Source organism: Ursus americanus, chromosome 24 (assembly GCF_024610735.1).
Source record: "Ursus americanus isolate L20-20 chromosome 24, mUrsAme1.1.p, whole genome shotgun sequence".
Lineage (NCBI taxonomy): Eukaryota > Metazoa > Chordata > Mammalia > Carnivora > Ursidae > Ursus > Ursus americanus.
In genome coordinates this window covers 20,476,705-20,502,720 of record NC_142150.1, presented here as the reverse complement: position 1 = coordinate 20,502,720, position 26,016 = coordinate 20,476,705, and the positions used below count along the sequence as shown (strand labels likewise).

Genomic DNA, 26,016 nt, shown 5'->3' with positions numbered 1-26,016 from the left:
CAGATTAACAAAAGACAGCCTGAAATTAATCTGCCCCTCCACTGCCTCCTGGTCTTTTTCAACAAGTGAGTTCCTGTCCTGTATCGGTGTCCCCGGGATCAGGCTCTCTTTCCCCACAGGTGTTAAGGAGTCCTCTTGTCACTGGGCCCCTTGCCCAGGGACTCCCTCAGCTTTGCGAATGCTAGAGTCAGTAACAAACCTTTGAGTTGCCTGCAATCATGGCTCAGGTGTGGTGCATATGGCAAACAGGTGGCCTCATTAGGCTGTAACGATATCAAGGAAAACCTGAACCTGTCGTCATTCCATTGCTACCCCGGAACTACAGCACCAACACCTGACCCCACCCCGAGACCCTTACTCGGGCTGTTTCTGCCGGGCACACCTGCTCTGCTTACAGGCTTGATGAGGGGAACCGGCTTTGGAATCACTAGCTGTTAATCCCTACTCAGTCGTTACAGCTCTGTGACCTGGAGCAAGTTTCTTAGCCTTTCTGTGACTCATCCATAGAGTTGTGACTATGCTACTTACTTCATCAGGGTGTTGTAAGGGGAAAGCAATTACCCACTCTAGGTAAGGCTCGTAGTAGAAGTCTGACACCAAGGGGATTCCCAGATATTCACTCAAGGCACAACTAAATTTATCCTTCCCACAGAAAGCCTTCCATTGTTGTTCGCACTCTAATTTCTCCCTAATCCAGTCAGATTGCTTTTCTGGCCAGCACCTCGCTGGTGGTCATGTGCTCCTTCCCCATCACGTATGTATTCGTTTGGACTCCCCAAGGAAAAGGTAAAGATCCGTGAAGGAAGGGACTGCTTTATACCTGGCCCACCTGCTGACTTGCTGTGTCATCTTGTACTTAATTATCTTGGGATTGAGTTTTTTCTCTGATGGCAAATACATGGCCTGTGTGCCACCATTTCCACATCCCACAGCCTTGGGAGACACTGGTGTGTAATAATGATTCTCTTCCCCCAGAACCTGGCTCCAGACTCAGTATCCTGCTTAATAGAACTTATTTTTTTTTATTATTTATGTTAGTAGACATATTTATTATGTCAGCTAATGTATTCAGTAAGTATGTATTGAGTACTTACAAGGTACTGTCTGGAGATAAAACTTTGAGCACCTTGTCCCTGCACTTAAGGAACTTCTCACTCAGTGGGGAAGAAAGACAATAAGCAAATAAGAAAATATCAGGTAGTGGTAAGTACAATGATGACAATAAAATAATGGTGTGTTAGTGTCTGGGGAGATATCTACTTTAGATTGGTGCCCAGAGAGAGACTCTCTGAGGCCGCTGGAGATTTTGATCTGGTAGATTCGGTGTGGGCCTATGGACAGGTGTAGTTAATAAGCAAAGGCAGGAAATTTGGGAAACACTGACATGGTGAGTAAGAGTGAGAGTATGAAGTCAGAAGACCTAGGTTCAAATCCCATTTCCTGCACTTCCGTAGTTGCGTGCCCCGGAACTGTTATTGAACTTCTCTGAGCTTCAGTTTCCTTATCTATAAAGTGGGATAATACTATTATTGATCTCAGAGGGTTGTTCTTAACATTAAATAAGATAAAACATATAAAATGCCTGGCACATAATACGTGCTCAATAAAAGGTAGCTGTCATTTGCAGCGGTAGGCCCATCTCATCTATCCCTAACTGTAATCTTTTGCCTAAATTACTCAAAAGATAAATCCCACAAATGCGACTTACTATGTAATTAATACGGCCTCCGAGTAGATTTTTGCCTAATGAAACACTTCGTCTTGAAAAATGAATTCTCAAAAGACCTTCTTCTGAGCAAGAATGCCAGGGTTCAATCAGTGAGTGTCCTAGAGCTCTCTAGCTTCGGCAGGATTAAGAATTGGAAGGACTTTGGCCTCATTTCCTCCCCTATCAGATGGGAGCCTGGCTCCTTGCCCTTTCTAATTCGGGCGTGGGGGGAGGATTTCTGCGACCCAAAGTGATGTGAGATTTGCGAAGTGTGAGACACTGGCAGAACCCTCGCTATGTCAGACCGGCCAGAGCACCCAACTTGAAAGGTCATGGTTCCTGAGGCACCGGCCTCTCCACCCCCGCCCCCAGCCCCACACGTTGGGAGAAGCTGGCCACTCCTTCCCATTTATAAGCTGAGCTGGTACATAGCGGAGAAAAACAAAGTTGGGCAGGAAGCAGCCTTTTCAACCAGTGAAGAAACCGTTAGAATCCATCCCTTTGCCCTGGTGCCAGAGCTCCGCCTGCCCCACCCAGCCACACTATCAAGGACACACAGCTATCAGAGGGCCCTGGGGACATTTGTCCCTACTTTATCAAGGACCAGTGGAAACATTTCTCTAACTGACGATAAAGACCTCTCCCCTCTCTCTCTCTCTCTCTCCCCCTCCCCCCCTTGCTCCCTCCCTTCATTCTGCTCCTAGCTACCTACCAGAGGGTTCCTGTCATTGTCTTTCAGTAACAACAGCTCTGAGGAGATAATTTTCAATCAAAACTTGAAGTAACTGGTGGAGACGCAGGTAAGACGAATTTCATTCATTCATTTGGTCATGCATTCATTCTTACGGTACATATTTATTGGGTCCTTACTATGTGCTAAATCTTAATCGAGGCTCTTGGATTGGATTCTGAGCAGAAGGCGCTCGCAGTCTTTGGGGGAGCCGGACAGTACTTTAACAATCCCAAAATGCGGAATGACAAATCGTGATCCAGGCGGGGAGTGAAATTAGACAACAGGAGTCCTAATCTAGTCATGGAGGGTAGGGGCAGGGGGTCTCCTTGGAGAAGTAACATTTGAGCTGAGAGAGAGTGTGTATAATAATTTTCTGGATTTTACCCTTGCCCTCTGAGTGGGTGTTTTCAGGGTTAAAAAGATGCCTCAGGGCCCGAAAGACTTGCTGCCATCCCATGCCAGTGCTGTTTCCGATATCAAGTCACGATTCCTCGGCCCTTGTGAAGGTTAGGATGGAAATGACTTATTGGAATAATAGAGAAGCCAGCATAAACCTGCCAGGACCTCCTTCAAGATTCAGTTCACTTTGCAAAAGTTGCCAGATAAAAGATATTTCCAGATGGAGGGCCACGCAGGAAATACAAATGGAATATTTTTTAATAGCTCTTCCTTTGCAAGATACGACCCAAGGCAGCCTTCTGCAGTTATGATGGGAAGCACGGCCTGAAAGCTTGAGAGGAGCTGAGCTGGCCCTCAAGCAGCCCCGGGGCCTTTGGAAACGGCCTGAAGGAACATTAAAGATGCTCTACTTACACGAGACCCCCCCTCCTGCTCCTGCCACCGCCCCCCAAAGCGGAGCCTGTGCCTGTTGTATTCTAACTGACAGATTCTCAGAGGAGAGGGCAGATAGATATCTATACGAGCCCTGAGTTCCTTTAAGGATGTGGCTTTACCAAATAACAGCCTGCATCCTTCTCCCCCTTTCCTTGGAGCCAAGTGGGCTCCTGCAAAGAAAGTCAGTGGAAGTGCCGGGACCAACACCCCTGACAGAGGCCCACGTGGGCTGGGATTGCCACCTGCAGATTGTCTCAGGACGCGCAGGACTGGCTTTGGGGTTTAATGGGTCCACAGATGAGGCCGAGATGGTTGTGAGCTTCCTGAAATAATAGGTAAAATCCCGCATGTTAGCCCAGATGGGCGCCCAAGGTGACCTTGAACTTTGACCAGTGTTTTTGGTGGTAAAATAGACATACTCTAAAACTTCGCATTTTAACCACTCTCAAGTGCACACTTCGGTGGCAGGAAGCGTGTTCCCCCTGCTGTGCAACCATCCCCAGGGCTCATCTCCGGGCTTTTTTTTACCTTCCCAAAGCGAAGCACTGTACCTGTTGAAAATGATTCTTCCTTCCCCCTCGGCCCCTGGCAACCACCCTTCTACCTTCTGTCTCCATGAGTCCGACGAGTCTAGGTGCCTCGTGTGAGTGGGATCATACAGTCTTTGTCCTCTTGTGACTGGTTTCTTTTACTTAGCAGAACGTCTTCAGGGTTCCTGGATGTTGTAGTCTGTGTGCGGATTTTCTCTTTTCGAGGTGGACTAACATTTCCTTGGATGCACGGGCCGCTTTCTAAAAACCCACTCGCCCGCGGACGGACACCTGGGCTGCTCGCGGTCTTTGGCCGCTATGAACGCCGACATACAAATATCTATGTGAGCTCCCGATTTCAGTTTTGGGGGGTGGTATATACCCAAACGTGGACTTGCTGAATCATTTGGTAATTCTGTTTTTAATTTTTGAGGAGCGTCCATACCGTGTCCTACAGGAGCTGCACCGTTTTGCCTTGTCCCCGGCAGTGCGTGGGGGTCCAATGTCTCCACGTCTTTGCCGACGCTTGTTCTTTTCTGGTTTGGGGCAGGATTCATCCTCACGGGTGTGAGGTGGTACCTCATTGTGGTTTGATCCATGTTGCTCTACTGGTTAGTGGCGTTGAACATCTTTTCACGTGCTTAGTGGCCATTTGTGTATCTGCTTTGGAGAAATGGCTACTCAAGTCCTTTGCCCATTTTTTTACTTGGTTATTTGGCTTTGTTGTTGTTGAATTATAGGACATCTTTTTATATTCTGAATCTTAACCTCTTATCAGCTCTATGGTTTGCAGATATTTTCTCCTATGCCATGGGTTGCCTTTCCACTCTGTTCATAGTGTCCTTTGAGGTATGAAGGTTTTTAGCTTTGACATAACCCAACTTCTCTATTTTCAATTTAACAATTACATTAAATATAAATAAAATATGACATCTGTGCTTTTGGTGTCATACTTAAAAACTCGTTGCCAAATCCAATGTCGTGTAGATTCTCCCCTAGGTTGTCTTCTAAGAGTTTTATAGCTTTAGTTACCGGGTAGGAGGTCTGTGACTGACAATGCATGGGCCGTCCTCAATCTTGATTCTGGGGAGACCTTTGTCTCCAACGCAAAGACCCTCATGCCTTCCTGAATGTCAACGTGAATCTAGGAATTGGGAAATTGATAACATGGATGTGATATTTGAAGGCTTTAATTCAAAAGGAACTAGTGAGTCTCTCCAAATTTCTATCAGCACCCTGGAGGCTGGTGAAAATGAAAATCATGGCGCCTCTACTCCTGAGGTGGCCGGACGCTGCACGCACGTGAAGTCATTGCTCCACGAGGCAGTCTGATGAGCGCTTCTCCTGGCCCCAGAGCCAAGAGCCCTGAGAACTCAGGATGGGAGTGGCCACCATGAGCTTCAGCGGACAGAGAAAACTCCAGGGTAAAGATATGGCTCGAGCTCGGTCCGGGGTGATGGACCCAACTGGAAGTAGAGAGGACCAGGGATGCAGTAATGACCGCCACTCACTGAACACTTCCTGCGTGCCAGGCGCAGTGCTCTGCCTGCTGAACGTATCATCTCCGTTACTCCTTCGAACCCGAGATTTATCATTGTTTCTATGTTATCGTTGCAAATGCTGAAGCTCAGAGATTTGCTTCAGATTAATTACCCAGATAGTAAGTTATGAAGCAGAGGCTGGAAACGAGGTTGATTTCTCTCCAAAGCCTTTATTCTTAACCACTCTGCTATTTGAGCACCGAAGTCCGGAAACACAGACGAAACAGACCTCCCAGAGAAAGAGAACAGGATAAGACAGTGCATAAAAATGGGCACAGGCAGGGTGTTTGAGAGCAAAGAGGAGCAGCCTGGCCCGGTAGGAAAATTCAGGGGCTAGGGTTGTGGGATATAAAGTTGAACCCGTGGAGAGGGCAGGATCACTGGGTGCCTTAATGGAAGCGTGGAGAGCTTGGTCTTGACCTGCTAGAGAGACGGAACTGCAACTCAACCTTCCAGTCCAGCTCTTCGCTCCATAACAACGATAGCACTGGGGTCCCAAAGGGTTGGGCCACTTGCCAATGGTCACACACAATAGGGAGCCATTGCAAATTCTTGAGCAGGGTGGTGACAATGAAGAAAACGGGATTGTAGATGGGTTAGTCTGGCAGTCCAAAGCATGAGGGACAGCTAAAGGGAAGCAGAGAAAACTGGCAGAAAGGAGCAAACAGCTCTTTTCTTGATACGTCCTTCGGCAATGGGTATCTCTAGGGATCATCATAGACAAGACTCCTTTCTACTGAGGTCTGAAGCTTGGGACAGCAAGTATCATTAGGAAGGTCAGAATTGCCTTCCCCTGCCAGGCTCGGGGCCTTCAGCTAGCCACGAGTGCCGGAAAACACAGCTTCCCCAGAAGCGGCCTGGCCTCTCCTTCCAACGGAAAGCCTATCAAGACGCAAGACCTCAGACCGGAGACACCCCCCCCCCCCCACCAACTCTGAAGAGCTAGTGGCCAGGACAGGCTCCTGATGCCATCTCCTTATGCCGTTTTCCTGAGCGTGGGCCTGAGCCAGGTGTCTGTAAGCCCCACCCATCTGTGCCATGGGGGTCACCGGAGCAGGTAAGATAAGACAAGAGTTCCGGGCAAGGAGGCTGACCCCACCCTGCTTGAGCTGAGCCCTTGTTGTGGCAGGAAAACACCTGTGTTATCCACCTTGTTCAGCCAAGAAAGCCCTGCCCTGGTTGACTATCCTCCTCTGAGGTTCTTTTTGCTTAATTAATTCTAATAATAGTTGCCATCCATCGAGCGCTATGCTAAGCACTTGACATGCATGATCTCATTTTATCCCTACAACCCCGTGATGAAGATATAATTATCCCCATTTTATACGTGACGGAACTGAGGCTCAGAGCTGTCAAATAATTGGCCTAAAACCACATAGTTAAAAAAGCCAGGACTAAAACATAAGCCTGGCTATCTCCAAAGCCTGTGTCTTTGCTCCTATAACTGACTGCTTTCTACACATCAGTTCACTATAGCCACGTCTCCCTGTGGGCAGGGGGGCCCTGCAGTAGAGAATCTGGCTTCAGAGAGTGGCCTTGCTTCCTGACGCTCCCCATATCTGAGTGTTCCTAGAAGCCAGGAGCGCGATCTCTTTCCCAAACCAACTTTTGGGCCCAAATCTGAACGGCATCCAAGACCTGATTTTCCCCTAAAAGTGATGCTCAAAGAGGACAAGATGTTCAAGTTCCTTCTCAACATTTCCCAAGAAAGCGGGGTGCAGGCGTGCTTTGGCCGGGGGAAGTGGGGCGACCATTTGTACATTCATTCGCTCAGTGAATACGTATCGAGGGCCTCCCATGTGCTAGGCACGTTCTAGGTGCTGAAGACACAACTGGGAGCAAGTCATAAAGGGTTTCTGTCTTCCCGGAATTTACATTCCAGCTGGGAAGAAAGGCCAAAGACAACGCATAAAAATCTACAAATATATATGTAGTAAAGTGGAGGTAATGATGATACCAGGAAGAAAAATAAAGCAGCATCCAGGATGAAGAATGATGAGAAGTGGAATTTTTAAAGGCTCTTAGGAGGATGAAACATTTGAACAGAGACCTGAATGAAGTACATGGGAACCGTGGGACGATCCAGAGGAAGAACATCACAGGCAGAGGAAAAAGCAAGTGCAAAAGCCTTCCAACAGGAATTGTCTTGGTTTGTTTTAAGGAATAAAAAAAAAAAAGTCAGTGTGGTTGAGCAGAGAGTGCGAGGGAGCTGTGCGGTCACAGGAGAGGTAGGGACCAGATAGTATAAGGCTTTCTAGGCCCCAGCAAGGAGTTCGGATTTCAAATGTGCTGAGTCCCAGGCCCTGCGGTGTGTCACTCAGGTGAGGCTTCCTCATGCAGCCGCAGAGAGGAGACAGCTTGCATGAACAAAGAGCACAAGGACAGCTCAGTAGGGCAGCTCACCCAGCTCTGACCCCCGCTTTAACTCAGAGCAGCAAATAAGGTCAGGGTCCAGTACCCGAGGTGGGGGAGGGTTTGTTGGTGGCAGAGGGGAAAGAAAGAGCTGTTGGCTCTATGTCTCAGTTGCCTTGCCCATCAAAGGGCCTGAATTATCAGTGGCTGTTCAAATACCGTAAAGCTGGAATCTCACCGTACAAGGAAAATCTTCCTGTGGAAACTTACTATGCACCGGTGTCCTTGCCAAGCACCTTATGTGTTTCATTCCTCGGGGTTATTGTAACAGCTCCGTGAGATACGTACTCTGAATATGCCCACTTCACAGATGCAGCAACCGAAGTCCAGAGAGGTCGAGCAGCATGTCAAAGGTCAACAGGGATGGCTCTGCTGCGGTTGGCACAGGGGCAGGTGAAGCCCGCTGGGGAGCTGCCTTAGAACCCCGACTGCTCCCAAGAGCAAGCCAAGAAATCACATTTTTGAGGCCCCTTCCTCTAGAACATGCTAGGAGCTTCACTCTGCTAAGCCCTTGCTGTGGAATTGTGACATCCGGGGGCAGTGATTCAACACTTGATTGTGCCTCTCGTCTTCGTTGTAAAAGTGGATCTAAAAGTAGTTGGAAGGGGGAAAAGCAGATAGATAAAACCAGGGAAGCGGCTGAGGCAAGCAATGTAGTGGAGAGAAGCAATGAAGCTGTCAGCAGCTTGTCCGGAGCCTAAACGGGCACAGTCCTGCATCGCCGGCCGACGGATGGGCCCCCCCACGCCTGAGGCCGGTTGATGTCTTGCATACACTTCAGCTCTTCCCGCAGCCTCTGGCCTCAGCATTCTTCGGCGCCTGTCCTGGCTAGGTGGGTGACCAGCTAGTTGTCTCCTGATACAGTGGCCCTAACTTCTGAAAGATGGGTTACTAACAACAGCTATCATTTCTGAGTACTTACCATGTACCACCACTGTGCAGAACATTCTTCCACACATTGTGCTATTGAATGCTCTGGAAACTCCCATGAGGTGAACAGGCATGGCGGCGGCCTCACCCTAGTGCCAGCCCTGCTGAGCATTACTATTGACAAGTATTTAACACTGGACAGATAGAGAAACTGAGGCTCAGAGAGGTGAAATAACTTCCTTCAAATCACACAGCTGACAAACAGCCGAGCTGTGTCTAACACCTATGCTCATTCTCCTGAGCCTCAGCTGAAATGGATATTTTTTTAGACTTTTTGGGGGATCTTTTCTACTGTATAGGAAACCTGATTTATTTATCACTAAGATTTCTAATCAGTCTAACGTTCTGTGAAAACACATCCACCAGCTGAAATGTCCTGAAATGAGTTTGGGAGCCAGATGTCTGTGACAATGGAGTAAAGAATTTTGGTTGGGAACTGAAGCCGATTTGTTAAGACAAATCTTTATTTTTGGTGCCATGTGTGAATGTCACCGCTAACAGGCATGGGATACAACTTAGCTTCTAGTGACTGAGGAAAAAAATAAAAGAAGTAAATTGTCATTCGTGGCATTTTCCCAATGACATTTGCATTTTCATTTCTATTAGAAGTCCATTTTAGCAAAGAAATGTAGCCTTAGTCACTTGAAACTGCTCTTCCTTAGAAAACAATTGTAAATGTAATAAGCAAAAAGAATAGAAAATGCCAACAGGAAAAAAGTAATCCACCTGGGGTCACACTCATCATACAGGCTGCTTAGGTCTTCCTCTGACATCCGCATTCAATTTTAATTTAGAAATTAAAATTTCTAAATTTTAAGGTATTCAAGATTTGCAAGGAGTAGGGGGTAGGAGGAAGATGGAATTAAATTGCAGTCCCACCAGCTAGGGATCAAGTGCAGATTTCCCCAAGTCTTGAGAACGATCGAATTTCCTCTTCTGCATAAGGCATAAGGCTTGCTATGGAAAGATACAATAAGGTCGCAATTGCTTTAAAATTATTCATAATAAAAACACATTTTGAGACCCGATTCTAAATGTTAAGCTGAAATTTGAGCAATTTAATTGCCCGTTGAATAGAAATGAAATCCCACCGGTAGGCAGTTATTTCTTACAACCACTGTGTGTGAAATTGAAATCTTAAGATACCATTTCAAATATTCACTTTCTCTAAGGAAGTTCTCCCCAAAGAGTTGTGAAAGATAAGAAACTGACCCAAAGTCATAGGCAGTAATCTCTCTTTCTTTACATCCTGGGGTCAAACAGGAGCATATTATTAATAGGAAACTTTATGCCCAAAAGTTGGTGGTTCAGAGGTTACCTCAAGGATATATTTATTTTCACAGCTAACTTGAGCCCCATATAAAACTGTAACAAGGAAGCAGCAACTTGTCAGATTTAATAGAAGCAAACACATGCAAAAACATATCATCTACTCATCAAGCTAGTGAATACTGAAATGGAAAATGCTCGTATGTTTAGGAGCAATAGGAAGTAAGGTGCTCCGTTTGCTTTAAAAAAGAAAAAATACAGGGAATCGGGGTGCCTGGGTGGTTCAGTCAGTTAAGCGCCTGCCTTTGACTCAGGTCATGATCCCAGGGTCCTGGGATCGAGCCCTGCGTTGGGCTCCCTGCTCAGCAGAGAGCCTGCTTCGCTCTCTCCCTCTGCTGCTCCCCCAGCTTGTGCTCTCTCTCTCTCTCTCTGTGTCAAATAAATAAATAAAACCTTTAAAAAAGCCAAAAAACAGAAGAAACAGGGAATTGTTTTTAAAGTTGGGTGGGAAGCTCTTATTTTAAACCCCCATTTCACGTATGAATTGAATTTCAAGCTCTTTGTGTTTAGTTTTGAGTTTTTAATTTATCTTTTATTGAGGTATAATTGACATACAACAGTATATAAGTTTCAGGTATACAACATGATTCACCCTTTGCATGTATTGCAAAAGATCTAGTTAATATCCAAAACGTCTAGTTAATATCCATCACCACAGTTATACATTTTTTTCTTATAATAAGAACTTTTTTAAGATTTGCTCTCTTAGGGGCGCCTGGGTGGCACAGCGGTTAAGCGTCTGCCTTCGGCTCAGGGCATGATCCCGGCGTTATGGGATCGAGCCCCACGTCGGGCTCCTCTGCTGTGAGCCTGCTTCTTCCTCTCCCACTCCCCCTGCTTGTGTTCCCTCTCTCGCTGACTGTCTCTATCTCTGTCAAATAAATAAAATCTTTAAAAAAAAAAAAAGATTTGCTCTCTTAGCAATTTTCAAATAGGCAACATGGTATTATTAATTATAGTCACCATGCTGTACATTAGAACCCAGGACTAATTTTATAACTAGAAGTTTGTACCTTCTGACCACATTTACCCATTCTGCCTACCCCTTTCCCTTCCCTCAGGCAACCACCAATCTGTTCTGTATCTAAGAGCTTGTTTTTTATTTTTTAGATTCCACATATGAGTGAGATCATATGGAATTTGTCACTCTCTGACTTATTTCACTTAGCATAATGCCCTCAAGGCTCATCCATGTTGTCTCAGATGACAAGATCTCATTCTTTTTTATAGCTGAATAATATTCCACCGTGTGTCATGTGTGTGTGTATACACAAACTCCTCTTCTTTACCCGTTCATTCATTGATAGGTGTTTAGGTTGTTTCCATCTCCCAGCTATTGTAAAGAAGACTGCAACGAACACAGAGGTGCATATATCTTTTCCAGTTAGTGTTTTCATTTTCGATGGATAAATACCCAGAGGAATTGCTGAATTCAAGGTCTTTTTAAACTCTCGCAATGATGTCTCTTGCTATAACATAGCAGCTGCCTCTTACGTGCACTTAATATACGTTGAGTGCTTTCCATGCATTTAATCTCGTATCTGTGCTCACTCCCACCCCATTATAAGTTTCTGTGCCACACTTTGCATGCATTGACTCATTTAATCCTCAGAACAGCTGAGGCAATAGGTTCTGGCATCCCCACTTTACCGATGAGGATTTGGGGAGTGTAAGTTCTTGCTGTTAGCCCAAGTTCACACAGGTGGAAATGGGGGGTTAGAATGTTGGCCGACTGATGCTGGAGCTACTACCCAGTACTGTCTCCTCATATCAAGTAACGTTCCTAGGCCATGCTAGCAGATAAGGGCCCAAGTGAAACCCAGGTAGTCCCTGACATTTAAGCACTACACGGACTGGCTATAAGTAGGTATACTGCTAATCAGGATCTATAGGTTAATTTTCATTTCTGATTATAGAGTGGCAAGGTACATATTGATCACATAATTTAGGCTTGCCTAAAATGTCTAGGTTTTTTGGTTTTTTTGGTTTTGGTTTTTTTTTTTTTTAATTAAAAGCAAGGGTCTGATCAGGAGACTATCTTTTTATATACTGAAGGCCTTGACATGAACCAAAGCTGCCCTTAGGGCTTTCTTGGTCACACACATGCACACACACTCACACACACACATTTTAATTATACCCATTAGGGATCCAACCTTGGACACAGGGAGACAAGAAAATGACAAAAGCGTGCAGACAATAGTAAATTCTGGTTTATAGTTGTGAAAAGTCAGTGAGGATTAGCTCTGAACACAGAAAATGAAGTAATCAGGAATTCACTTCTGATTTCCACCGCCAGCTTTTCATGGTAAACTCCTCCAAGTCCTTTCATGTCATCTTTAAAATGGGAATAAAATGTCTATGACCATGATCCAGACTATATAAAACTATGGATTCTGAAAATACTTGGTGATTTCCTCTTTACGAGACTTGTAACTGGCATCATGCCCAAATAGACCTTTAATAATAATTTCTGAAGAAGATAATTTCTGAATACAATAATTTTCAAGGAATTCTGATGAGACCCAAAGTTTTTTCTGTAGGGGACAGACTATTAGCCTCCTCCTCTTCCTAGACTTTGCCCTTGTGGTTGGAGGGGAAACTTGAACTCCAAAATCAATTCTGGCTTCTTTCTTTCCCAGACCCAGGGCAAAGCAATCTCACAAGTATTGCTGTTGATCATTGGAAAGGCACTTTCTCTGTGCAGAGTATTACTGGCACTTTCCATGGGGGCACTTCTACCGCAGGAGTCCGATGTTTGAAAGATGCTGAGAGATGGAATGCTGCCTCCAGCAGATGGAGAGGAGACTCAGACCAGCGTGGTCCCTCCCAGCCACCCTCCCTCCGGGATTAGCTGCCCCCGGCACTGCTCAGGCGTACCCAGCCCGTGCGGTCCCTGCTCGCACAGCACCAGTCGCCTCTCTGGAGCGCGGACGCATTCACTAGCCCGCGGCCCGCAGAGCCGCGCTGTCCGGGGCATCCGCGCGCACGGTGTCCGCGGACCTGGGACCTCGAACCCCGGACCGGCGCGAAAGCCACCCGGAACGCTTGCATTTCTGTATGTGCTGATTTCACGTTTTTGTCTTGTCTTTCTTCCTTGAGCGGCCTGCTGGTTACTTTCAGTCTTAGTTAACCAAAAGGGAAACGCCGAAGAGGGGAAGCCCTAAAGAATGATTTAGAGGCAACCCAGCCGCCTCTCCAAGGAGAGGTGTTCGCTGAGGGACTCTCCCCGTCCCCGACGCTGGCCCCTTTAAGAAGCCAAGTCAGTCCTGATGCTGCTGCTGTTTGTATTGCTAATCCCCAGGAGCCCCGTTTAAAAAAGGGGGGGGGGACCGGGCAGCTGTCTCTTTAAATGTGATTTCCTTCTATTGTATTTGAATCGTGATCAGGAAAAAGGAAATGAAACCAGAGACAGAGGGAAGCTGAGCGAAAATAGACCTTCCCGAGAGAGGAGGGAGCCCGGGGAGAGAGGCACGGTCCCCTCCCCGCCCCCAGGCCGCCGCCCCCTCCTTGCCCTCGGCCGCGAGCTGCGCGCCGCGACCCGGGTCGAAGGTGCGAGGGACTCGGGGCGGCCGGGCGGGCGGGCGCGCACGATCCCCGCGGGCGGCGCGGAGCCGGTGACAGCGCGCGAGCCGAGCCGGACCTGGCGGCGGCGGCGGTGGCGGCGGCGGCGGCGGCGGTGGCGGCGGCGGGACCGGGATGGAAGGTTAAGTCCTGAGCAGCAGCAGCAGCTGCAGCCGCCGGGGCCAGGCTGCGCGCCCCGGTCCCCGCCTCGGCCGCGGCGCGCCGGCAGCCCGGTGATTCGCTCTCTCTCTTTGGCGTTTGAAGGGAGCGCGGTGACTGTCCTTGAGCGCGGAGGGGCGAGCTCGCCGCCGGAGCGCCGGAGCAAGAGGAGGTGCAGGAGCGGCGGCGGCGGCGCCCGAGCACCCGAGGGGGTCCGAGCCCCGGCAGCCGGCCAGCCCCGCGCCACAAAGGGAGCGCCCCCGCCGCCTGGCACGCCACCCCCCCTCCCCAATGTCCTCGGCCATCGAGAGGAAGAGCCTGGACCCGTCTGAGTAAGTGTGGCTCCCCTGCCCCTGCCACCCACGGAGACCACGGCCTCCCGCCCCGGGGCTGCAGGGTGGCGCGGGCGGCGGGCAAGAAGGCTCCAGGTGCGCGCCCGCAGCGTGCCCTTGGCTCCCTTTGCCTCGCGCGGGGCTCCCCCATCCTCGCGGGTGGCTCCGGGGGCACTGGGAGAGGGGCAGGGCGCCCGGCGGCAGGGAGAGGGGGTCGGCCTGGCACCTCCGCGGGCCCCTCCCGGCTACCTGGGACGCACCTCAAAGCCACCGCGGGCCAGAAAGTTTGCACGGGAGCAGGCACAGGGGGAGCTCGGAGGCGCGCAGGTGCAGTCCCGAGAGCGTTCTGGGCTTGGTTCTGCTCCCTTCTCCCCTTTCGCTTTCGCGGTCCCCGTTCTCTTTGTCCATTTGATCCTGGAAAGGGGGACATAACAAGTGGAGGCCTCCCGAGTCCCCGACGGCCCCCGTCGCGGTGCGCAGGTGGAGCGGCTGCTCGCGGTGCCAGGGACGCGCGCGTGAGGGGGTCCGAGCGTCCACCTAGGAGCTCTCTCTGGCCTCCAGAGACTTCCGAGCCCTTAAATCCGGAGTTAATTTGGGTACATGTACCCCCTCCCTTGGGGTCCACTGATGGGGGCCTGTGAACCTCAAAAGTTAGTGCACCATTTTGTGTTAGGTGAATTCTGGGAGCGGTGGCTCATAGCATTTATCACACTCTCAAAAGGGTTTGGGGTCAGGGAACCGGAGCTCTAATGAGCATTTGCCGCATTTGTTTCCTGAGCCTTGTACTGGTTTGGAATGTTCCCCTGTTCCCAACCTATACCTCCAACCCATTCTTTAGCGTTAACAAGGGCAGAAAGGGTTGTTTAAGATATCATTTTCCCGTCAGCGCAAATGCCCTTTTAAGATTCATTAGCTGTCTGGTATTGAGAATTTTTATTCCTTTGAAGTCCCCATCTAATCCTTTGAAGGGATTTGTTACACAGACCAAAGGAGCTGGTTAATGACTTGTCCATTTGTGCTTTTAAGAGGCATTTGTTTTCTCTTTTCTTTTCTTTTCCTGCTTTAAAGGAATTGTGCTTTCCTGATTGAAGTCTCTCCCTCCCCCAGTTTCAGCCATCTATGGTGTTTATATACCTGGGCTTTACCCTCAGTTACCAGCATAAACACTCAGCATGCTCTTATAAAATACAGGAAGTCCCATGATCCAGTGATTCAATCTTGAAGGCTCAGACACCAGTTCTATAAGGGGCCAGGTCTGTACTAAGGAAAACACAGCTTCCTTCAACAAATGCTCAGGAGAAAAAGACCATTCATTTTTAAAAGACTATATCTCGGCAGACACTGGGTTTAAAGGGTGGTTTGCACACTTTTTTATAAACCTAGGATGACAACTTAGCCCTGAGTTTTCAGAGCCTGGGCGAGACCATAGTAATGCAATAAGAGTGAATGGGATGAATTGGTGCCTAATGCCTTTTCCATCAGCAGAACTTAGTCACTAATCCTTTTATTAGAAGATAAATCTGGAGGTTTCAGTTCCCTGAAGGAGGTTAGCTCTTTTCAAAGTTTGTGCTTTTTCACTGAGATTAGAAAATTGAAACATCCTAACCTCAGAGTACAGCAGGCACCCTACTGAAAAGAACACTCCTCCTTCACTTCACTGTTTGCCCCATAAAGACAGGCTCTAACCCGAACAAGCTAGTTGGGAAATTACTTGGAGCACATCCCACTCCCTTCTTTTATTGGAAATTGTTGAGACATGATCCCAGAAATCCAGGCCAAAGTGATACTCAGTTGTAATATTCAGGATAGGCTCTAGGAGAATATAAAATATTAATATGAGGGTGAATCCCACCCATTCATTACGTTGGAACATCCATGAAAGATAATGTGATATTATCATTAATTACAGAAAGCTAGATAGAGCCAGTATCTTATCCTGTCCTTTCCTATCTCATCTCGGGCCGTCACAGTGGCTCTTCTGCTTCACACTTCTACCGTGGAACGCTGTCCTCCCAGACGCTTCATGATGTACGTACTCAAAGCCAACTTGGGTCATGAGGATTAGCATCTCCAATGTGCAGATACAAGCTTGCCTAGGCATTTGCAAATGAAACATAGAGACGGAAAGCCTGCCAGAATTCGCGAATATAGAGATTTCCTATACGATGCATTGGGCGGCCCCTACCACCCACCTGTGAGTAACACGAGCAGTTCGTTTTAGTTCCAGGCAGTTTTGCACCAGCAAAGTGCAAATTCTCCTCTTTCACAGTTGGTTGGCAGCACCAGCATCAGAGCATCGAGGGTGGTCGAGGTTCCACGAGTGTTTCTGAAAGCCCGAAGTCAGACCGTGGGCCGTGGAAAGAGAAGACATGCATTTCTGAGTTGACGCATGTGAAAATGCTGGGGATATTATTTTTCAGAAGGGAGATTGGGAGTCCTTAGGTATAACCTGTGGAAACAAAGAAAAGCAAGTCGGGCTTCAGCGAATTCTTAAAACTATTTTAAGTCTTGAATTTTTAAAAGAAAACGGACTTCGGTTTCACATTTTCTAATTCTAAAAAGGGATCATCTTAGGAAAGACCCTGGCCCTTGGTCTACAAAGTGTGGACTTGGCTTCAGTATTCCTAAATACTCAGGGAGGTGTGTGCTTTCTAGAAAGAGACACCTGAAGTTGTCAGTGTGTGTGATCCACACTGATTACCTGCGTCTCATCGTCCCTAAGTATAATGGGTGCTGAGCTCTGTGGGCACAGACCAGTCAGGACACAAGGTCACCTGGTAAATCAGCGTGAGCGAGAAATAGGAGACAGATTTATACCCTCAAGGTACAGAGGAGGAAACTCCCTTTAGGAATCCCATGGTTGGAAGCAGGTCCATTTTTAAAAACATAATGGGGGGGCGCCTGGGTGGCTCAGTCGTGAAGTGTCCGCCTTCAGCTCAGGACCTGATCTCAGGGTCCTGGGATTGAGCCCCACATCGGGCTCCCTGCCCCACTGGGAGCCTGCTTCTTCCTCTCCCACTCCCCCTGCTTGTGTTCCCTCTCTCGCTGGCTGTCTCTCTCTCTGTCAAATAAATAAATAAAATCTTAAAAAACAAAACAACAAAACAAAAACATAATGGATTAAAAAAAAAAGATTTGTGTTTGAGTAAGGTTCAAAAGAGTGCTTACTCATTAATTGTTACAAATCAACAGGTATTAGGTTTTTCCCGTGTCCCGTTCGGTGCTGGAATAGTTTCTTTCCACTCTCTTTTATTTTCTTTTGGCAAATAAAATTACTTATTTTAAAACATACAACAGTAGTATTCAGATTCCAGTGAAGCAAAGTGAACTGGAGACGCTGACTTTTTAACGAAGGAACACATCTCACAGTCTCGCCATTAACAATTGCCTGGAGAGAGGTTCTAGAGTCTGTTTAATTGCCTTCCACTCTCTTGAAAATAATCATTAGCCCTTCCTCATTTTCTTCCCTAAATCAGCTTTGTCCAAATCAGTTTTGCTGTTGTAAATATTGTCACATGCAGAAAGGTCTATTTAGTGTCCTTTATAAGTCTAACAATGGCCCTAATACCTGGGATTTTTCTTCAAGGATTCACTCAGTAGTAAGGATGGGCTGTGAATTTCTGTTAAAAAACTTAATAATAATAATAATAATTTTAAAAATAAGAAGAAGAATTCCTATTATATCCTGATGGAATTTTTATTTGGGAAACAAGAAAACAGCCTAAGATCACCTTTGATCACTTTCTTCTTTCTTGCTCACTTCTGCTTTTCATGCAGTTGGGAAGGGCTTGGGTTAGGACGGCACAGAGATTCAACAGGAAACTTGCAGGTTTTTAGCCCGCTGGGTAGTGGCTGAAGCAAGCGACTCTTCCAGCCCGGAGTGCCTCCTGTGGGGTTCAGCAGTGCCCTTGAGTCTAGGCCTGGGAGCAGGGGAAAAAAAGGAGAAATGGCGAGATACAGAAGGAGAGTAGGAAGGGAGAGTGGAAAAAAGAGGGAAAAAAAAGAGAAAAAGGGTGGGTGCGGAGGGGCCCAGAACGGTGCAGGGCTGTGGGCCGGGGTGCAGAACCATGTGCATTTACTTCCATAGCATCGAGGGTGGGAGGCCTACCTCTCTTCTGTCCTGACCCAAGCTAGCTGGGCGCCCCCTCTGCCGTCTGGCCTCCGGATGCATAGTCCTGTCCTTTCTCCTCTCTGCGAACTGTCCTGAATTGCCCAGAGAGATCCCTCACCCCTGGTGCTCGCCGCGAGCTTATCCCTAATGCGGGGTCTCCTTTCCAGGGAGCCAGTGGATGAGGTGCTGCAGATCCCCCCATCTCTGCTGACATGCGGCGGCTGCCAGCAAAACATCGGGGACCGCTACTTCCTGAAGGCCATCGACCAGTACTGGCACGAGGACTGCCTCAGCTGTGACCTCTGCGGGTGCCGGCTGGGCGAGGTGGGAAGGCGCCTCTACTACAAGCTGGGCCGGAAGCTCTGCCGGAGGGACTATCTCAGGTAGCCCCCCTCCACGCCCCGGGGCCCTGAGCAGGGAGGGGGACAGGCTGGGGTCGGCGAGATAGCAGGGTCTCCGTCTAGCCCTTCCGCTCCTGCCACCTGCCCAGATGTCCAGGCGGGAGGTTGCGTCTCAGCTGCCACCTGCAGAGAAGTAGTTGGCATCTCTTCCTGTATGAGAGGGCGTATTCTCAGGGACACATTCCCTTGTGGTCAAATACTAAGTTCTTAGAGATGACAGAGTGATAAACACAAAATTCAGAAGAGTAGTTGGGGGGGCAGCCACGAGGGGAGGGGGCTGGGGAGGGATACACTGGGCGCTCCAGAGGAACCAGGAACGTTGGAGTTGACCAGTTGGACGGTGGGTTCTTAGGTGCGCACTTAATGCTTCAAAACCTACATATAGGTTATAAAAGATTCTCTTGTAGGAATCTAATATTCTGTGATTTAAAAGGCCCAAGCTTTTGACTCTGAAGTCAGCTGTGGGTTGGAGTCCCAGCACCATAGCTTTCTTCGCTCTGTGACCTTGGGCAAATTCCTTAGCCTTCCTCAGCCTTGATTTCCTCCCCTATAAAAATGGGGTTAATAACAGCACCTGCCTCCAATGAGGAGGTGAGGGCTTGATGGGGTAACACATGGAAACTACTTGGCTTGGTGCGTTACCACCAGTTAGATGTTAGCTGCCCTTGTCACTAACCTTCCTGACATTATCATTAAGTCGTTTCCCACCTAATGAACAAGGATATGGAAGAACGGAAGGAAAAAAATAGGAATGCTACAACACCCCATGAGACAGCAGCTGAGGACATGTCTGATGCTCCGGGTCATACTGTTGGCCATGTGAATTTTCCGGCGCTCAACGAGTGCCTTTGCCCGGAATGATCTAGCATTTCCAGTTTCATATTAGCTGCTGCGGAGGTAACTCTGTGCCCTCTACTGTCAGATCTGCTCAGCTGTAGAGCTGTCAGTGTTTTGCCATCTTCCTGTGGCAGAGGGTCTGTCGAGCATGCAGCCCTAATGCATTAGGACCACCCAACCCAGGGAAGCTTGTTTAGACTTCAGTGCCCTTGGCTGCCAGGCTGCTTCTTCCTCCCAAACCTGCCCTCAGAGCATTTTTACATTAAAAAAAAAAAATGAAGTCTATTCCACGGTGAAGGAAGCTTATCTGTTTACCCAGAGACAGATAGAATACGCCTCCCCCCCCCACCAAATTCTCTGATAAAGTCCTTGCAAATTTGTTGGTTCAGAGAAAATAAGTAGAGTTTTCAATGATCATGATTATAATTTTGGTCCATTTTTTATTAAGTTACAAGAAAATGGAACTGGGATAAATAGAGACCTGATTTTGCTGGCTACCAGTTTGCCAAGTCCATGCAGAAAGCAGACGGGTAAATGATTCCCATTGGGCCCCCTGACTACATCCCTGTCAAATCATTTGAATCTTATTAAATGAAGTGCAGATAGAGTAAGGTCAGAAGAGCCCGGCTTCTCCCTACCTCTATGGTTTTATATAACGTTCAGGAATAAACCCGCTGCCGCCTGGTCTTGTTCATCTTTTGCATTTTTAAAAAGAAAGAGAAAAAAATTGTCTGGGAGAACCCAGTGTTAATTAACTTGCGTCTTGGTGACATGAAATAATTCTTCTCCTTGCTGCATTCCTAGGCAACATGTTAATTAACTCTGTGTTAGTGCAGGCGTTTCCAGCCATCCTTTAATATTTATATTATTGTTATTAAAATGGGCAGGAGAAAGCTTAAGACATTGACACCTCTTGACAGAGGAGAAAAACCGTTGTGTGTGTGTGTGTGTGTGTGTGTGTTGCTTCAGGGATGGTCCTTTAGCAATGGAGTTGCTTACTTACATTCTTAACATATCTGGCAGCATCTTTTAAAAAGGCGATAGTGAATAAATGGGGGGTCCTCTGATGGGGTTCAGTCCTTCTCCCCCACCCTCAGGGAACTTCTCCTGAGGATTGCCCACGGCTGACCCGCCCATTATAGTCCTTTTCAGACTCAAATATTCATGAGATCCCAGTGCAGAATCTAAAGCCTGCTGCTCACTGCTGCTGGATTGTGTTACTGGGAACCTAACAGTAGCTGTTCATGTCAGTCCAGGGCCCCCAGATTCCATCGGATCCCTTTCTACCAATTTTTGTGCGCAGTGCACCCTACCTCCCAGTGGTTTTAGTTGCAACAGCCAACACCTGCATCTGTTGGAGATGAAGTGTGCCCACTGCCCCCACACTGCCAGCGGACCTTAACATTGACCAATGACCGATGATTGGCACTGTAGGAGCACCAAAGCCTTGCAGCCTTACCCGGAGCCAAGCGGGCTTGGAGGAGAAGTAACTTACACACGCCTCCGAGGCCCTGTGCCACCCTCTCCGCGCTCCCCTCTGAGGGCCTCTGCTGCAGATGGCAACTTTGCTTGCCTTCCTCCCCTTCCATCCAGCTTCCCTTGCCTCTCACCGGCTTCCCCTGAGAATATATCCTTAATAATTCCTCTCTTCATGGTCTGCTTCGGGAATCTCCAGCCTACGGCACCAACTCCTGGTGCCAGAGGTGAATGCTGAAATTAGATGTCAAGCCCTGGCTGATTTTTCCCCTTAGGAGAATCTCAGGATAGTAGAGCTGGGAGGGGCTGCAGGGGGCATTTTCTCCCAGCTTCCGTGCTTTACAGCTTACGATACAGAATCCGAAGGGAGGATGTCATTTGCTCCGGGGTACCTGGCTAGTTAGAGGGACCTGAACTTGCCCCCCAAAGTCCTTCCCCTCATTAACTGGCTGACGTGCATTGTAATTTACCCCCAACTTCTCTTTAATAAATGCTCTCCTTCCTTAAGGGTCACACACCCCATGTGTTGGCTCCAAGCCATGCACACTGTTTCATTGAGTCATTTATCCTTGCTCGGTCCCAAACTCAACTTACTGAGCAGTCGGGAAACCAGAAGGGGCTTTCGCCTCTGTGACCTCCAAGGTGGCAGCTTCCTACAGCTACTCCATCTGCTAGGTTGGGACAAAATGCCCCCCCCCCAATGAGTTTGCTCCCAGGTGTTGCCTCGAAAACACTGAGAGATCCGCAAAGGCAAAGCAGGAATCAGAAATTCGCTGGCCCTGGCTCTCACTGTCAGCCCTCTATCCACAGATGGCTTCTTCTTGATTCCGTTAACTCTGCCCAGATGTTTCCAAATTTGTCAGCGGCCCCTGTCTCCCCTCCAGCCTCTCAGAATGTTCCCATCGATTCTCTGCTATCCTGAGGTAAATAAGAACTTCCAATAAGAAGCAGCATTAACCTAAAACTGTCCTAAAGGTTCGATGTGGAAGGGACGTGTTGTCAGGCACGTGTGAAAGTGCATTCCTGTAGCGAGTGCACCTGACCTGTGCTGGAACACAGCCAGTGTTGGCTTAGCCTTTGATGGTCGGCGCTTTGACAATGCTCCGTTTGATCCTTCTCGTGGCCCCGTGACGTAGCTGCTATGATCACTGCCACTCCAGAAGCTCAGAGGAGCCCGAGGTCCCACCGTGCTCACTCCGTCCTCAGGGCTAGTCCTGGTCGTGCATGATTCCACTCTGGCAAGCTGATTGCAAAACTTCAGCGTGCATTGGACTCACCTGGAAGTGCTGCTTCACACACCGGCCTCACCGCCAGAGTGTCTCAACCGGGAGGCCTGAGAATGTGCATTTCTAGCAAGCCCCCAGGTGTGCAAATGCTGCTGGTCCCAGGACCGAAGCTTAAGCACCACCGCGCTGGGCCCCACCGAGTTGCCTCTCCCACCTTGACACAGAATATTGCTTGAAATAAGTAACTGACTGAGACAGGGGATTCTTGATTTCAGTGTCAAAAGAGAACTTTCTCCTGAGACTCACGCCAATGGGGCAGCCAAGGACCTTGAAGTAAACCCTGCCGTTCAATGTGGAGATATGCTGTTGGTCTCCCAGATCTCTGAGGCACGGTTCACGGCACCGAGTGTCTTCTGTCAAATCCCTTGTCTCCTAGAAGCTGGGACCCCAACAAACAGTCACATGGGGGTGGCCGTTGCAGCTTGTGGAGGACTTGGAGACCAGCCCTCCCCACGGGTGGGAGCAGTGGCTGTCGCCATAATAGAATCTGGGAACCTCGGGGGCGCCTGGGTGGCACAGCGGTTAAGCATCTGCCTTCGGCTCAGGGCGTGATCCCAACGTTATGGGATCGAGCCCCACATCAGGCTCCTCTGCTATGAGCCTGCTTCTTCTTCCCCCACTTCCCCTGCTTGTGTTCCCTCTCTCGCTGGCTGTCTCTATCTCTGTCAAATAAGTAAATAAAAAATCTTAAAAAAAAAAAAAAGAATCTGGGAACCTCAGAAAGGTGCCCATTTCACCGCATTCCTGCTCAGCTCCCCCTCAGAGGGCCCCCAGAGATTTACTCCAGCTCTTCTTCTAAAATGAAAGCTCCCCTGGGAGGGGACACACAGTACATGCTTAACCTCTTAATTCACATCACTTCAGCGAAGTCACGTCTTCACAGACGAGGGGCCCCAGGGCAGCCTAGAGCAAGGAGAGCTCAGCAAAGGGGCAGGTTGTGCAAATACAGATGCCACGGGTTACGGCCTCATCCCAGAGGAGCCCCTTCCCTCTAGGAAAGATTCCGCCAGCCTCCCTGGACCCACCTCTCCCTTGTTTCCTGACAGGCTGGCAGGGAGCCTCCCTTATGGAACCCATCCTTGAGCCCTTTCTTCCAGTTTTGTTTCTGCCAATGTCTTCTTTTTTTAAAAAAAAAAAAAGATTTTTTATTTATTTATTTGACAGAGAGAGACAGCCAGCGAGAGAGGGAGCACAAGCAGGGGGAGTGGGAGAGGAAGAAGCAGGCTCCCAGTGGAGGAGCCTGATGTGGGGCTCGATCCCATAACGCCGGGATCACGCCCTGAGCCAAAGGCAGGCTCTTAACCACTGTGCCATCCAGGCGCCCCTCTGCCAATGTCTTCTTAGCTTTTCTTTCCGTTTCTCCCCCAGGCTTTTTGGCCAAGACGGTCTCTGCGCGTCCTGTGACAAGCGGATCCGGGCCTACGAGATGACGATGCGGGTGAAAGACAAAGTGTATCACCTGGAATGTTTCAAATGCGCCGCCTGTCAGAAGCATTTCTGTGTGGGCGACAGATACCTCCTCATCAACTCCGACATAGTGTGTGAACAGGACATCTACGAGTGGACTAAGATCAATGGAATGATCTAGGCCAGAGTCCCCCAGCATCTCTTGGGGGGGGGGTGCGTATCTCACTGAAGTCACTGTCTCCGTGGGGTCTTCACTCTTGGGCACTCTGGGGATATGAGGGTGGGATGAGGCATTTCTTAGGGGATGGTGGAACCTCCCTGGGCACCAAGACCCGGCATCCAAATGACAAAATGCAAGGGACAAGACTTAAATCTGACAGCCTTTAGGGAGACCTTATGGACAATGGCCACAGCCTAGCCATAGTAACTGCCACAGTTCGTGAAGGAAAGGAGTGTTGGGGGGCAGGCGGGCGCTTGCCTTCATCCTAGAACCCCACATCTACAGAGAGGGACTTGTGTAAAGACCCCTTAGGACCTTGACCCTTGAAAACTAGAGATGTGCAATTGATTTCTTTTCTTCCTGGCTTTTATGACAACCCTGCTCCAATCACTGTCCTCCACACAAAGGAAGGACAGAGAGGAGAGCGGCCATCCTTTTTCCTTGGCCACCTTCCCAAGGCCTTCAGCTTTGGACCCAAGGGAAACTGCATGGAGACACATTTCAGTTGAGAATGGAAATGGCAACTTTTAACCAAACAATTATTTAAAGCAATGCTAATGAATCGCTGTTTGTAGACACCCTGGTTGGGAGGTGAGGAGTTCCACAGATTGTTTCTATACAAATGTAAATCTAAAAGCAAAAGTTGTTCAACTATTTTATTATCTTAGATTATATCAAAGTATTTGTTGTGTGTAGTTAAAAAAAAAAAAAACCCTCTGAGGACAATAAAAATGACAGACTGAAATGAAGTGTTGTTTACTTGATTAGAACTCCTAATTTGGGATGGCAGGAAAATGGCTTTTTTTCATACTGTAAAGGAGAAGTAAATAAGCGATTTACTTTGAGGTCAAATAAAAGCTTCCATTTATTGCTAGGGTTTATACGAGGCAGGCACATTTCTGTATTACTAGCAATTATATAACAGGTCATCGTGTACCTCAGAGGGATGTGGAATAATTAAATTGTTATTGTAAAATGTGCATTTCACTTCTGCGTTGTATAGAATGAACGGAAGGCAAGATCATTGCCTTTGGGAAACCTGTAACCTAGAAAGGACACAAATACATAAAACAGATTCCCTTTGGGAGAGAAGGTAATTACCTAGCTTGAAATGTGGCAAAGATGCTGAGCTTGACACTTCGATTTTCCAAGACGTGTGTCTCAGGGTATTTTATGACAAGTGGTTAAGAGGACCTTACTTTGAGGATTTAAAGCAGGCCATCTTGGTTTGTGCCTTCGCCTTCCACCCTATTCGGGCCCCCATGAACTGACTCAGAGCGCCACCTGCCGCTCTCCGCTCGCTAGTTCAAGCCGGTCCCAAACCTAGATGGATATACTTCTCAATTGTTTCATAAAATTATTGGCGAGCACCAAGAAGTCTTAACGTGTTTAATTATCAAGACATCAGAAATATGCATCTTATGCTACAGTTCATTAGCCGTGGTATTCCTTTAAAACCTCCATCACTAAGGTTTGTATGGGGTTTTTTTTCTTCTAGAGAAATAATTAAGGGACGGCTCTTGGTCTATCAAATACTAAAAGTGGCTGGGAAATTTGCTTAAGGTGGCCTATTTAAAAGAAATCTAATTATATCGCATTGCAACTCAGGTGGTGGTAACTTGCTGCCGGCGAGGAGATGTTCTAAGTCAACAAAAAGGGATGTGGTTTTCGAATTGTGGTCCCTGAACCAACCGTATCAGCATCACTTGAAATGAAGTGATTTACTAAAATTTTTTTAAATTAAAAGATTAAACTTTATTAAAAGTTATTAATTAAAAATGAAGATTCACGGGTTCTGCCTCAAACAGAGTGAATCCGAAACTTTGGAGAAAGGGCTCAGCAATCTGGGCTTTAACAAGCCCTAAAGATGATTCTGCCTCACACTCAAGTTTGAGAATGGCTATTCTCAAACATTCCACAGTAAGACAGATCATGAGCTCTTAGGTTGTTAATAGTTAATATTAGACATAAAGGTTAATCAGTAACTTTTCCACACATAGACAAGCACTGTCTACTCATGGTCCCTAAACTGAAAAGTTATACATAATTTTGTCACTCAGCTAACAACTGTCTTCTACCTGATCGATTATAATGCAATCCACCATTTTTAACCATATCGACATTCATTATAATAACAATAATAATATATATCAGCCATGTCTCTATCTTGTGGACAGTTAATTTTTTTCTTTACTTTTTTTAAGTT

The 26,016-nt window shown here is 47.8% G+C and overlaps 1 protein-coding gene across 4 annotated transcripts; it reads left to right on the top strand.

The window, feature by feature from the left end:
- The first annotated feature begins 2,165 nt into the window (after positions 1–2,165).
- On the top strand, positions 2,166–25,936 carry LMO2 (LIM domain only 2). 4 transcript variants are annotated; one of them, XM_045808523.2, is made up of 4 exons: positions 2,166–2,508; positions 13,846–14,072; positions 18,351–18,566; positions 23,552–25,932. In XM_045808523.2, the coding sequence occupies exons 2-4, from the start codon at positions 14,032–14,034 to the stop codon at positions 23,769–23,771; spliced, it is 477 nt and encodes a 158-aa protein (XP_045664479.1). In that variant the 5' UTR covers positions 2,166–2,508; positions 13,846–14,031; the 3' UTR covers positions 23,772–25,932. The 4 variants fall into 4 exon arrangements, with proteins under 4 accessions (XP_045664479.1, XP_087710865.1, XP_045664478.1 ...); XM_087854739.1 differs by lacking the exon at positions 2,166–2,508 and adding an exon at positions 12,660–13,075; XM_045808522.2 differs by lacking the exon at positions 2,166–2,508 and adding an exon at positions 13,373–13,569 and having other exon boundaries at positions 23,552–25,936.
- Positions 25,937–26,016: the final 80 nt, after the last annotated feature.

Excerpts from the sequence above, each read along its gene's own strand:
- LMO2 (XM_045808522.2), top strand. The coding sequence starts at position 14,032 with ATGTCCTCGGCCATCGAGAGGAAGAGCCTGGACCCGTCTGA. Across the intron at positions 14,073-18,350 it reads AAGAGCCTGGACCCGTCTGA|GGAGCCAGTGGATGAGGTGC; the intron begins GTAAGTGTGGCT and ends TCTCCTTTCCAG. Across the intron at positions 18,567-23,551 it reads TGCCGGAGGGACTATCTCAG|GCTTTTTGGCCAAGACGGTC; the intron begins GTAGCCCCCCTC and ends TTTCTCCCCCAG.